The sequence below is a fragment of the Dendronephthya gigantea genome, unplaced genomic scaffold, assembly GCF_004324835.1.
Source record: "Dendronephthya gigantea isolate DGI-Jeju-01 unplaced genomic scaffold, DenGig_1.0 000156F, whole genome shotgun sequence".
In the NCBI taxonomy this organism is placed as follows: domain Eukaryota; kingdom Metazoa; phylum Cnidaria; class Anthozoa; order Malacalcyonacea; family Nephtheidae; genus Dendronephthya; species Dendronephthya gigantea.
Window position 1 is genome coordinate 33,833 of NW_021163166.1, and position 15,281 is coordinate 49,113.

The 15,281-nt window shown below is 34.3% G+C and overlaps 1 protein-coding gene across 1 annotated transcript; it reads left to right on the forward strand.

Annotated features, from left to right (window-relative positions):
• The first annotated feature begins 1,880 nt into the window (after positions 1-1,880).
• LOC114537297 (uncharacterized protein K02A2.6-like) lies at positions 1,881-3,725 on the forward strand. Its single transcript, XM_028558441.1, has one exon. The coding sequence runs from the start codon at positions 1,881-1,883 to the stop codon at positions 3,723-3,725; it is 1,845 nt and encodes a 614-aa protein (XP_028414242.1).
• The last annotated feature ends 11,556 nt before the right edge of the window (positions 3,726-15,281 follow it).

Genomic DNA, 15,281 nt, shown 5'->3' on the forward strand with positions numbered 1-15,281 from the left:
GATCTTGATCATATTTAGCATATTATTAATGATATATGATGGTTACAATGGCAACCATAATTTTCAGTAGGATGATCTTGATCATATTTAGCATATTATTCATGATAAATGATGGTTACCATGGCAACTATAATTTTCATTTTGATTTTCTTGATCATATTTAGCATAGTATTCATGATAAATGATGGTTACCATGGCAACCATTATCATCATTTTGATGATAATGGTCTATATTAACATATTATGATGATCTTGATCATATTTAGCATATTATGCATGATAAATTATGGTTGCCATGGCAACCATTATCATCATTTTGATGAAAATGATCAAAATTAACATATTAATCATAATAAATTATGGTTGCAATTTCAACCATGATGATCATTATGATGATCTTGATCATATTATTCATGACAAATGATGGTTACCATGGCAACTATGATATTCATTATGATGATCTTGATCATATTTAGCATATTATTCATGATAAATGATATTTGCCATGGCAACCATAATTTTTATTATGATGATCTTGATCATATTTAGCATATTATTCATGATAAATGATAGTTACCATGGCAACTATGATTTTCATTATGATGATCTTGATCATATTTAGCATATTATTCATGATAAATGATATTTGCCATGGCAACCATAATTTTCATTATGATGATCTTGATCATATTTAGCATATTATTCATGATATATTATGGTTACCATGGCAACCATAATTTTCATTATGATAATCTTGATCATATTTAGCATATTATTCATGATAAATGATGGTTGCTAAGGAAGTCATAATTTTCATTATGATGATCTGGATCATATTTAGCATATTATTCATGATAATTGATGGTTGCAATGGCAACCATTATCATCATTTTGATGATAATGATCAAAATTAACATAGTATTCATTATGAATTATGGTTACCATGGCAACCATATTTTTCATTATGCTGATCTTGATTATATTTAGCATATTATTCATGATAAATGATGGTTACCATGGCAACTATAATTTTCATTATTATGATCTTGATCATATTTAGCATATTATTCATGATAAATGATGGTTACCATTGCAACTACGATTTTCATTATGATGATCTTGATGATATTTAGCATATTTATCATGATAAATGATAGGTGGCGATGGCATGAATTATCATCATTTTGATGATAATGATCAAAATTAACATATTAATCATAATAAATTATGGTTGCAATTTCAACCATGATGATCATTATGATGATCTTGATCATATTATTCATGACAAATGATGGTTACCATGGCAACTATGATTTTCATTATGATGATCTTGATCATATTTAGCATATTATTCATGATAAATGATATTTGCCATGGCAACTATAATTTTTATTATGATGATCTTGATCATATTTAGCATATTATTCATGATAAATGATAGTTACCATGGCAACTATGATTTTCATTATGATGATCTTGATCATATTTAGCATATTATTCATGATAAATGATATTTGCCATGGCAACCATAATTTTCATTATGATGATCTTGATCATATTTAGCATATTATTAATGATATATGATGGTTACCATGGCAACCATAATTTTCATTATGACAATCTTGATCATATTTAGCATATTATTCATGATAAATGATGGTTGCCAAAAAGGTAATTGTAGTGTTCGTGACGTAACGGTCACGTGGGGGAAAACACATGGGAGTCGAGGAAGCGAGGGAGAGAGGGTTTTGTAAAGGGAGTATTAAATAAAGCATAGAAAAGAATACTATAACTGGCGACGAGGATAATAATAATAAAAAAAAAAAACAAAAAAAAAAGAAGAAAAGAAACGTACTAGAGTCTAGCAAACACTCATACCAATGGCAAAGGTCCTTGATTTACCGGAAATTCAGCCCTTTGTTGTATCTGACCCGAGCTCCTTGGCACAACGTTGGGAAAAATGGACGAAGTCACTAGATTATTATATTCGAGCTTCAGGTATCTCTGATCAAAAGCAGAAACGTGCTATCTTACTTCATTTAGCCGGTGCAGATGTACAAGAAATCTTTGAAACGTTGCCGGATACTGGCGAAGACTACAAAACTGCGCTCGAAAAACTGAATCAACATTTCAACCCGTGCAAAAATATAGCTTTCGAGCGACATGTTTTCCGACAAGCAACTCAACGCCCTGACGAATCCATAGATGCCTTTGTAACTCGCTTGAGAACCCTTGCCAGAACGTGCCAATTTAGTGAAAATCTCGATGAAATGCTTCGTGACCAAGTTATCGAAAGATGTGCTTCAAACACTCTTCGTCGTCGCTTACTGCGAGAACACGAACTAACGTTGGACAATTTGTTAGCTATAGCTCGTTCGTTCGAACTAGCCGACCGCCAGGCAGCAGAAATGGAACAAAAGTATGATTCATCGTCTCACCTCAATACAATTGCGCGACAGAGCTTTCATCAACAACAACGGCCGAATTCTATGAGGACGGAAGACAGTAATCGACAAAAACGTGCTTGTTATTGCTGTGGAAACGCAGGGCATCGTGCGAAAGATGCCCAATGTCCTGCACTTGGAAAAACCTGTCGAAATTGTGGCAAACTCGGTCATTTTGCCCGGGTCTGTCGTCAGACAAGCGGCAAACCAAGGAACGATAGGGACAATGCTCGACTGCTCGAACAGTCCGAAGATGACTCTTCAGAAAATGAATGTTTGTTTACTCTTACTGCTCATAATGTTCAACAGCGCTCGGACAGGCTTCATACATTGGAACTCGAACACGTTCCTGTGCAAATGCTCATCGATTCGGGGGCTAGTGTTAATGTGATCGATCTGGACACGTATCATCGTCTAAAAGCGCAAACAGGTGCCAAATTGATGCCCTCCAATCTTCGTATTTATGCATACGGTTCGCCGACCCCACTAAATATTTTGGGAACAATCACCGGTCGGATAAAGTGCAACTCTGCAGAAATCGTGGCAAAATTCGTAGTCGTGCACAACAAACATGCTGGTTGTCTCCTCGGAAAGCAAACTGCGACTCAGTTGGGACTCTTGCATATTGGACCTCAAGTATCCTCGGTCAATTGCGTTGTATCCTCCGAATCTCTTCGCCAAAAGTACCCTAGCGTCTTTGATGGAGTAGGAAAACTCACCAACTACCAGCAGGAAATTTCCATCAACCATGACATTAAACCTGTTGCCCAGCCCCCACGTCGCATTCCGTTCCATGTCCGAAAGCAAGTTTCAGCTAAACTCGAAGAGCTGGAAAGACTGGATATAATTGAGAAAGTTTGTGGCCCAACCCCCTGGGTCTCACCCCTGGTGGTCGTTCCAAAATCCAGTGGCGAAATCTGCGTCTGTGTAGACATGCGGCAAGTAAACACGGCTGTCATACGAGAGCGGTATCCGATTCCTACAATTGAAGAGAGCTTACAGGATTTAAATGGAGCTGCGGTATTTTCCAAGTTAGATCTGAAGTGGGGATATCATCAAATTGAACTGGACGAGAAATCCAGAGAACTGACCACCTTTACCACCCATGACGGCTTGTATAGGTACAAGCGTCTCCTTTTTGGTATATCTGCAGCTCCTGAAATCTATCAACATGCAATTCAACAAGTTTTACATGGGCTACCTGGAGTCAAAAACATTTCAGATGACATTATACACTGCATGAAAAACCGCGTATTCACAGGTGAATACGTGCGAATATGAGTTCGAATATGGTCCATATTCACACGTATTCACAGATATTCACTGTGAATATCCTCGGAATATTGGGAGTATTCCGATGTGAATACCTGTGAATAAAACACACCGCGTATTCTGACCTAGAATACCTTCGAATACTCTGTGAATATTTTTCAAGACCTAGTATTCACACTTCGGCATAGAAAATGTGATTGTACGCATGAATACGGGATAATCAACGAGTTATATTGTGTAAATATTGCAGGAAATGCGTTTATATACCACGGAATAGGCAAAGGTTGTTTCAGTTCAATGCCGGTGTCAACTGTTATCCAGCATTTCTTCTCATCACGGTCAGAAATTGAAATTGCACTTGATTTGTTTAGGCGACAGACAATAAAGACAATAAATGTTACCAAACGCACGATGATTTTTATTTGATTAATTTTTTTGCTGCCGCAGGGATGTCGAGTATCGTATATCCTCAGTCGATGAGCGCTGAGAGCCTCGTAAGTCGTAAAAAAGCTGTATAAAAAGAGAAATATCCATCAATTTCTTTAATTACCTGTGTAAAAGAAGTTATATATAAAAAAATACTTTTATTTTTGCTTGGATACGTAAACGCATGGGTAGAAAGTTGATGATTCTGTATCGTCAAAAGCATCCGTAATATATACAGTTCAGTGTTGGGAAATCGTAGGAAATTTCCTTTGGGAAATTTCCTCTTCGACATGTTAGTGACAATTTTTGCGCCAAGGAATTGCGGCGAAATTGCGAATAAATGGCGAAATTCGGAGGTCGTATAACAATAACAAATAAATGTCTTTAAATGATTCCTCGCAAAAGTTGTCCAGTTCCCTTTGTTTACAAAACGATAACATGGCACAAATGTCAATTGGTTTCAACCAGGGCGCTTATATATAAATGCGTGGTTTCAACAGAAGTTCAAGCTGTTCAACTTTGAATTGTTAAATATGTTCGCGATGCCCCAAAATAATTCTTGTGGCGGCGCTAAAATCAGTAAGTTATTTAATAATAACAAGAGTTATGTCATACTATAGTCCTGAAACAACACAACACAACAACAATAGTGCGAGGCCAACGCTTTTACGGCTGGGCTCATCACTTTTTTTGTTTTTATTAATATAAATAGATTACTATTGTGTTTATTGTAGCTAATTTGTACACAGCTAACTGTACCTGCTTGTAAATAAATAAATTGTATGATGGTTTTCATCAATCCTACCTCCATCACACACTAATTATAGTAGGTACAAATGTTTGCCATTTCAAAGCCATACTCAATACAAACAAAATTTAAAAGTTTGCCAATACTGAAAAGGGACATTACTTTCTTACCTACCACAAATATTCAGAAAGCTGCTGTAATCATAACTTTAACATAACATAACCCTTAGATAGACGTTTCAAGATGCATTGAAATGAGGTGCATTGGTGCATTTCATGAGGGTTTTTTATATTTTAGGCAAAATTTATATATTATAGATATATATATTGTTATATAATTGTCACAGAATAGCTAATGATTGATTGCCAAAAGATTGAAATCTTAACAATCAGCTGCCCAAAGACAGAAATCTTAACAGCTTAGAAATCAAAGCCAGACTGTGTTTTTTAGTTATATATAATACATATTTTTTAACAAAATAATGGCCTATATTTTTCCTTTTAGCATATATGAATTATATTTACACTAATATTTACCACAGAATAGCTATTGAACTGGTTGCCAAAAGATAGGAATCTTAACAACCAGCTGCCCAAAGACAGAAATCTTAACAGCTTAGAAGTTCATGCTAGACTGTGTTTTTAAGTGAAGCCTTTTAACATTGCCCTCATCATAATTTATAACTGAGACTGTTTACTGATTTGTTTGCAATTACTTTTCCGTACATAAATTATAATCACAATACTTAAAGAATATACCATTAAAGTGTAGATGAGTTTACTACAGCTTCTCGATGTTTGCATACTAGGAGTAGCTATGTGTATATACAGCTTTAAGTTCATGGAAGAATTTGTTTCCATTTTTACCCTAATTGATTAGCTTCCAAATTATATGAATGGTGTGTACATTGTACATTGTACATATACATTCCCTAGGAATATTATAATTTCATTACACTGCATAAATTCTATGCACAACAATAAAAACAAATGGCCATGCATGCAACATCAGCTTTTACCATTATCATTAACCTTTCGGATAATAATCTATTATAGCTTAAGAAAGTTTGCTATGTATTTTGTTCAATAATTGCTTTAAGGTGGTTTTAATTGTTTTTAGCCATCAGGGGTTGCAAGATTGAGAAAATTCCCAAAAGAGTTGGCCTTAACTTTGCTAAAGATGAAGAGGATTTTTCACCCAGTGAAAGAAGTTCCTGATTCATTATCTGCTCACCTATAGTTTTTAATATCTTACCAAGTGAAAAAACATCACTTGCTTTGCTCAACAATTTACTATTAAGTATAATTTCTGACATACTCCAGGAGCAATGTTTCATATATACTAAAACACATTGCTTATAAATTAACAATCAGCTGATGAAAGATTGAAAATCATAACAGCTTAGTAGAAGTTCATGATAGGCTGTGTTTTTGCTACATATTTTTGAACAATTTGTGATGTTCCAATAATATTTTATAAAATGTGAAATGTTGTAACCCATCACATGTACATGATCTGTTAAGGACTGTATAAAATTTAAATAATTGACTGAAATCTTAGTATTGCATTTGATCAACCTTGATAAAACACATTAACTGTGGATAAACCTACCATTGCAATGTGTATGACTGCTATGCAAATTAACATGGCAACCTAAAGATTATGCATGTTTGTTCATATTGATATTTTCCTTAATGGACAGACTTGAGGGACAATAAATGCCTAAACATTCGCACAGGCTGCGAACGCATAACCCATTAACCTCTTATCACCAGGTAATTTGTTAATAAAATGTTGAGATTACTCCCAACATGGTCATAGGGTATAGTCTATAGGCCGGCTATTGAATTCAACTGCACGATATTTAGTCACTCACCGAAGAGGTCCCTTACGCACAAACAGTATATGCGTTTTCGGTTTTGAACAATAAAAAATCCTTGAAATACGGTTAATATTCGTTATCATTTTACACGTATTAGCGAACATAAGGTGCTGTGGAAATCGCGCCATGCAATCTCATTTCTATTTCGCGCATTTTCTTCATCAGACTTCGTGGGAATCGTAGCATACAAATACTCGCCGGCATGCTCTTTAACTGCGACCAGAGTTTCCAGACTTTACCAAGCCCTTGGCATCCTTCACTCTCTTCCCTTATTTATAAGCGCCAAAAAGATTTCTTACAGCCACAAACGCACGATCTCCTCGTTCAATGTTTATTAAACTCGAAAGCGCGCTTTTTGGTTTTTGCGCCAAATTATTTATAAAATTCCACTTCAATTTTTCAGCATTCAAAATAAAGTTTAAAAATGTCAGCTGATGAATTTATTTTGTGGAAACACGGATTAAATGAGAAGTGAGATATTCCAAGTGTGAATATTGGTCAGAATACGCGGCATATTCACGGCGTATTCACACTTAGAATACTGAAGAATACGATGCCGTATTCACACTAATATTCCATGTCGGAATACGCTTGCAATATGTGTTTTATTCACACCCGTATTCACATGTGAATACCTTGGAATACGGCGCTTTTCATGCAGTGTAGTTTTCGGAAAGGACAAAGCAGAACATGACAGAAATCTCCATGGTGTACTTGGTCGATTGCAAGAAAGAGGACTTACATTAAATAGTGAGAAGTGCCTGTTTAGTGCTCCTGAGATTACATTCTTTGGCTTTGACATCTCCGCTCGTGGCATTCGGCCGAACAACCAGTCAGTTGAAGCTATACGAAATGCTCCAACACCAAAAAACGCTTCCGAAGTTCGCAGTTTTCTGGGCCTAGCTAGTTTTTGTCGACGATTCATTCCAGATTTTTCCACCATTGCTTACCCCCTTTCCGAGCTAACCCGTAAGGAGGTGCCCTGGCACTGGACCGATATTCATCAGTCTTCATTTGACAAACTCAGGACAATACTAACAAGTGACTGTGTTATGGCCCACTATGACCCGGCCGCCCCTACCCAGCTACGTGTGGATGCTAGCCCTGTTGGTCTGGGGGCTATCTTGACGCAAACACAACACGGTGTGGTCAGACCCATCGCCTATGCCAGTCGAACGCTCACAGTGGTGGAACGACGTTATCCTCAGACGGAACGTGAGGCCCTGGCAGTCGTCTGGGGCTGTGAAAAATTCCACTTGTACTTATATGGAACCACCTTTGCCCTGCTTACTGATCACAAACCGCTTGAGGTTATCTACAGCGCCACCTCCAAACCCCCAGCAAGAATAGAGCGCTGGGGATTACGCCTCCAGCCATACACATTCCATCTGCAGTATTCTCCTGGCGCCACCAATCCCGCTGACGTGTTGTCTCGTCTTCCTTTGTCGAGTGCCGCACACCGCGAACGAAATATTGCGGAAGAGTACGTTCATTACATCACCCGCAACGCGGTTCCCAAAGCAATGACCCTTACCCAACTTGAGCAGGCCACTGCAGAAGACCCTGTCCTACAGCAAGTCCACCAATCAGTTGTCTCGGGCAAATGGCAAAAGAGCCGGGAATCCGGACCCTATTTTAGCATTAAAGACGAACTGACGGCGACAGGGTCCTTACTTCTTCGCGGATCGCGCATTGTTGTTCCAGAAAGTCTACGATCAGCCACACTCCAATTAGCACATGAAGGTCATCAAGGGATTGTTCGAACGAAACAACTCTTGCGAGAAAAAGTTTGGTGGCCTGGAATTGACAAAGACATTGAACATTTAATTCGTTCCTGTATCTCCTGTCAAGCCCAGTCCTCTCAGTCACGTCCAGAGCCACTTACTATGACAGAAATGCCTTCACGACCGTGGACCGTCTTACATACCGATCTATGTGGCCCCTTCCCGACCGGTGAGTCGCTTCTGGTTGTGGTTGATTCGTGTACGCGCTGGCCAGAAGTTTTCATCTTGAAGAGCACAACTGCAGCAGTAATAATCAAACGCTTGAAGTCTTGCTTTGCGGTGCATGGCCTACCTGAGGAAATCGTTACAGACAATGGACCCCAGTTCGTGGCTGAGGAATTCGATTCATATCTTAGTGAGCACGGCATCAAACACCGTCGAGTAACACCTTACTGGCCGCAAGCCAATTCTGAGGTCGAAAGATTCAACCGCACACTAGAGAAAGCGATTCGCGCAGCACATACTGAAGGGAAAGATTGGAAAAGCGAGATTGACACCTTTTTACTTAACTACCGAGCGACAGCCCATTGCACTACTGGCAAATCACCGGCCGTTCTACTGTTCGGACGAGAGATACGCACTAAACTCCCGTCGGGCGCAACCACCATTTCGTCGAATTCACAGATAAATGTTGACCCCACCATCCTTGAGCGTGATCGATGTCGGAAAGAAAAGATGAAGCAGTACGCGGATGAGAAAAGACACGCTGCACCTGCCAACATAAAGAGGGGCGACAAAGTTCTTCTCAAACAAGAACGAAAGAATAAATTGTCAACAAGATATGACCCAGACCCATACACAGTGGTTGGAACAAAAGGAACAAGTTTACTTCTAAAGAGACGAGGCGAGCCTGAGATAATGAGGAATTCGTCAGCAGTTCGCAAAATACCATCCGAAGATGGAATTGGGTGCACAGTAGAAGCTGAAGGGAAACAAAACCAACCGGTTACGACAACAGTACAGTCAAGGCCCCAACGTTTACGACAACCCCGGGAGTACCTGGGATTTAAATAGTAACAGCCAGTGAGGAACAGAGGACCATTGAGTCAAAGGAACTCATAGTAGCAAACTTTGATATTGTTAATTGTAGTTTGATGTTCAATGCCGTTTGTTGGACAAAAGGTCTTGTTAAATTTAGAGTTGATGTTTAATGACGCTTGTTGGACAAATGTCTATTTAAGCTATGGACAGTAGTTAAGCATATTCACGTAAAAGAGGGATGTAGTGTTCGTGACGTAACGGTCACGTGGGGGAAAACACATGGGAGTCGAGGAAGCGAGGGAGAGAGGGTTTTGTAAAGGGAGTATTAAATAAAGCATAGAAAAGAATACTATAGTAATAATTTTCATTATTATGATCTGGATCATATTTAGCATATTATTCATGATAAATGATGGTTGCAATGGCAACCATTATCATCATTTTAATGATAATGATCAAAATTAACATAGTATTCATTATGAATTATGGTTACCATGGCAACCATATTTTTCATTACGCTGATCTTGATTATATTTAGCATATTATTCATGATAAATGATGGTTAATATAGCAACCATAATTTTCATTATGATGATCTTGATCATATTTAGCATATTAATCATAATAAATGATGGTTACCTTGGCAACCATAATTTTTATTATGATGATGTTGATCATATTAGCATATTATGCATAATAAATGATGGTTGCCATGGCAACCATTATCATGATTTTCATGATAATGATCAAAATTAACATATTAATCATAAGAAATTATGGTTGCAATTTCAACCATGATGATCATTATGATGATCTTGATCATATTTAGCATATTATTCATGACAAATGATGATTACCATGGCAACCATGATTTTCATTATGATGATCTTGGTCATATTTAGCATATTATTCATGACAAATGATGATTACCATGGCAACCATAATTTTCATTATGATGATCTTGGTCATATTTAGCATATTATTCATGATAAATGATGGTTACCATGGCAACCATTATCATCATTTTGATAATAATGATTAAAATTGACATATCATTAATACGATCTTGATCATATTTAGCATATTATTCATGATAAATGATGGTTACCATTACAACAATAATTTTCATTATGATGTTCTTGATCATATTTAGTATATTATTCATAAAAAATGATGGTTACCATAGCAACCATTATCATCATTTTGATGATAATGATTAAAATTAACATATTAATCATAATAAATTATGGTTGCAATTTCAACCATGATGATCATTATGATGATCTTCATCATATTTAGCATATTATTCATGACAAATGATGATTACAATGGCAACCATAATTTTCATTATGATGATCTTGATCATATTTAGCATATTATTCATGATAAATGATTGTTACCCTGGCAACTATGATTTTCATTATGATGATCTTGATGATATTTAGCATATTATTCATGATAAATGATGGTTAACATGGCAACCATAATTTTCATTATGATGATCTTGATCATATTTAGCATATTATTCATGATAAATGATGGTTACCATGGCAACCATAACTTTCATTATGATGAATTTGATCATATTTAGCATATTATTCATGATAAATGATGGTTGCTATGGCAACCATTATCATCATTTTGATGATAATGATTAAAACTAACTTATTAATCAAAATAAATTATGGTTGCAATTTCATAAAAAATGATCATTATGATGATTTTGAAAGTATTTAGCATATTATTCATAATAAATGATGGTTACCATGGCAGCCATTATTTTATTATGATGATCTTTATCATGTTTAGCATATTATTCATGATATATAATGGTTACCATGGCAACTATAATTTTCATTATGATGATCTTGATTATATTTAGCATATTATTCATGATAAATGATGGTTACCATGGCAACCATAATTTTCATTATGATGATCTTGATCATATTGAGCATATTATTCATGATAAATGATGGTTACCTTGGCAACCATAATTTTCATTATGATGATCTTGATCATTTTTAGCATATTATTCATGATAAATGATGGTTACCATGGCAACTATAATTTTCATTATGATGATCTTGATCATATTTAGATTAAAATATTTAGATTTAAATTAACATAGTAATCATTATGAATTATGGTTACCATGGCAACCATATTTTTCTTTATGATGATCTTGATTATATTTAGCATATTAGTCATGATATATGATAGTTACCATGGCAACCATAATTTTCATTATGAGGATCTTGATCATATTTAGCATATTATTCATGATAAATGATGGTTACCACGGCATCCATATTTTTCATTATGATGATCTCGATTATATTTAGCATATTATTCATGATAAATGATGGTTAACATGGCAACCATAATTTTCATTATGATGATCTTAATCATATTAAGCATATTATGCAGGATAAATGATGGTTGCCATGGCAAGTGTTATCATGATTTTCATGATAATGATCAAAATTAAGATATTAATGATAATAAATTATGGTTGCAATTTCAACCATGATGATCATTATGATGATCTTGATCATATTTAGCATATTATTCATGACAAATGATGATTACCATGGCAACCATAATTTTCATTATGATGATCTTGGTCATATTTAGCATATTATTCATGACAAATGATGATTACCATGGCAACCATAATTTTCATTATGATGATCTTGGTCATATTTAGCATATTATTCATGATAAATGATGGTTACTATGGCAACCATTATCATCATTTTGATAATAATGATTAAAATTGACATATCATTAATACGATCTTGATCATATATATTTAGCATATTATTCGTGATAAATGATGGTTACCATGAAAACCATAATTTTCATTAAGATGATCTTGATCATATTTAGATTAAAATATTTAGATTTAAATTAACGTAGTAATCATTATGAATAAAGGTTACCATGGCAACCATATTTTTCATTATGATGATGTTGATTATATTTAGCATATTATTCATGATAAATGATGGTTACGATAGCAACCATCATTTTCATTATGATGATCGTGATCATATTTAGCATATTATTCATGATAAATGATGGTTACAATGGCAACCATAATTTTCAGTAGGATGATCTTGATCATATTTAGCATAATATTCATGATAAATGATGGTTACCATGGCAGCCATTATTTTTATTTTGATGATCTTGATCATATTTAGCTTATTTTTTATAATAAATTATAGTTACCATGGCACCTATAATTTTCATTATGATGATTTGGATCATATTTAGCATATTATTCATGATAAATGACGGTTACCATTGCAACTATGATTTTCATTATGATGATCTTGATCATATTTAGCATATTATTCATGATAAATGATGGTTGCCATAAGAACCATAATTTTCATTAAGATGATCTTGATCATATTTAGCATATTATTGGTGATAAATGATGGTTACAATGGCAACCATAATTTTCAGTAGGATGATCTTGATCATATTTAGCATATTATTCATGATAAATGATGGTTACCATGGCAACTATAATTTTCATTATGATGTTCTTGATCATATTTAGCATAGTATTCATGATAAATGATGGTTACCATGGCAACCATTATCATCATTTTGATGATAATGATCTATATTAACATATTATGATGATCTTGATCATATTTAGCATATTATTCAAGATAATGATGGTTACAATGACAACCATTATCATCATTTTGATGATAATGATCAAAATTAACATATTAATCATAATAAATTATGGTTGCAATTTCAACCATGATGATCATTATGATGATCTTGATCATATTTAGCATATTATTCGTGATAAATTATGGTTACAATGGCAACTATAATTTTCATTATGATGATCTTGATCATATTTAGCATATTATTCATGATAAATGATGGTTACTATGGCAACTATGATTATCATTTTGATGATCTTGATCATATTTAGCATATTATTCATGATAAATAATGGTTGCCATGGCAACCATAATTTTCATTATGATGATCTTGATCATATTTAGCATATTATTCATGATAAATGATGGTTACTATGGCAACTATGATTATCATTTTGATGATCTTGATCATATTTAGCATATTATTCATGATAAATAATGGTTGCCATGGCAACCATAATTTTCATTATGATGATCTTGATCATATTTAGCATATTATTCATGATAAATGATGGTTACCATGGCAACAATAATTTTCATTATGATGATCTTGATCTTATTTAGCATATTATTCATGATAAATAATGGTTGCTATGGCAACCATTATCATCATTTTGATGATAATGATCAAAATTAACATATTAATCATAACAAATTATGGTTGCAATTTCATAAAAAATGATCATTATGATGATTTTGAACCTATTTAGCATATTATTCATGATAAATGATGATTACCATGGCAACCATTTTTTTATTATGATGATCTTGATCATATTTAGCTTATTTTTCATAATAAATGAAGGTTATTATGGCAGCTATAATTTTCATTATTATGATCTTGATCATATTTAGCATATTATTCATGATTAATAATGGTTGCTATGGGAACCATTATCATCATTTTGATGATAATGATCAAAATTAACACATTAATCATAATAAATTATGGTTGCAATTTCATAAAAAATTATTAATATGATGATTTTGAAGGTATTTAACATATTATTCATGATAAATGATGGTTACCATGGCAGCCATTTTTTTTATTAAGATGATCTTGATCATTTTAGCTTTTATCGCTTCCCTTTATATCTAAAAGATACCTTGTCATGACGAGCTCGGTTTTCTGTGCTCTAGATCTCGTACAAAAACAACTCAGACACAGAGTTGGAATTATTTTGGCAATGTGCGTAATTGTCTAACGCACATGCCGATTTATTAAATTTTTCGTAACAACAAATTAATTATTAATCAACAAACAATAAATTCAATTACTAAACAATTTGCACAGAAAAGGTGGGGCTAATTTAAACGCCCTACCGAATATACTAAGATACCTTTACATTAAGCTCGCGTGAGAAAACAGGGAGGAGGGCGGGTTCAAATTTGATCTGTAATGACCTTGTCGAAGCGAGGAGCAGAATGAATTTGCATTACATTCTGCTCTTTATCTATACTGACCCTCATCTTCGCTTTCCCAGGCATTACCTATATGTCATCAGAATTCCAGGGAAATTACCTGCGCGTCAAACTAAAGTATTTAATCCACTTTATTATAAAGTCTCAAGTGCAGGAAGCAATATAAATTCTTTACTGGTATGCCAATAATTCCTTTATCGCTTCCCTTCATATCTAAAAGATACCTTGTCATGACGAGCTCGGTTTTCTGTGTTCTAGATCTCGTACAAAAACAACTCAGACACAGAGTTGGAATAATTTTGGCAATGTGCGTAATTGTCTAACGCACATGCCGATTTATTAATTTTTACTTAAAACGCGTTCCAAACTATTTTCAACAATTCCAAACTACTAAATTCACAAAAAATATTATTGATTTTGCAGATTTTGACTAATTTTTCTGCACAGTTTAACCCAAAATATTTAATAGGTATAATTTTCCTTTAATTTCAGAAGAAAAAGTGGTTTTTGAGGTAAATTTGAAAAAATATTTTCTTGCAATTTTGCAGAAGGGAAAATTTACTGTTTAATTTAGTAGTAGTTTAGTAGATATTTGCAAACTGTATATATTTCCAACTTGAAATCAAT

What these genes read in the sequence shown, in the direction of transcription:
- LOC114537297 (XM_028558441.1), top strand. Translation starts at nt 1,881, where the DNA reads ATGGCAAAGGTCCTTGATTTACCGGAAATTCAGCCCTTTGTTGTATCT.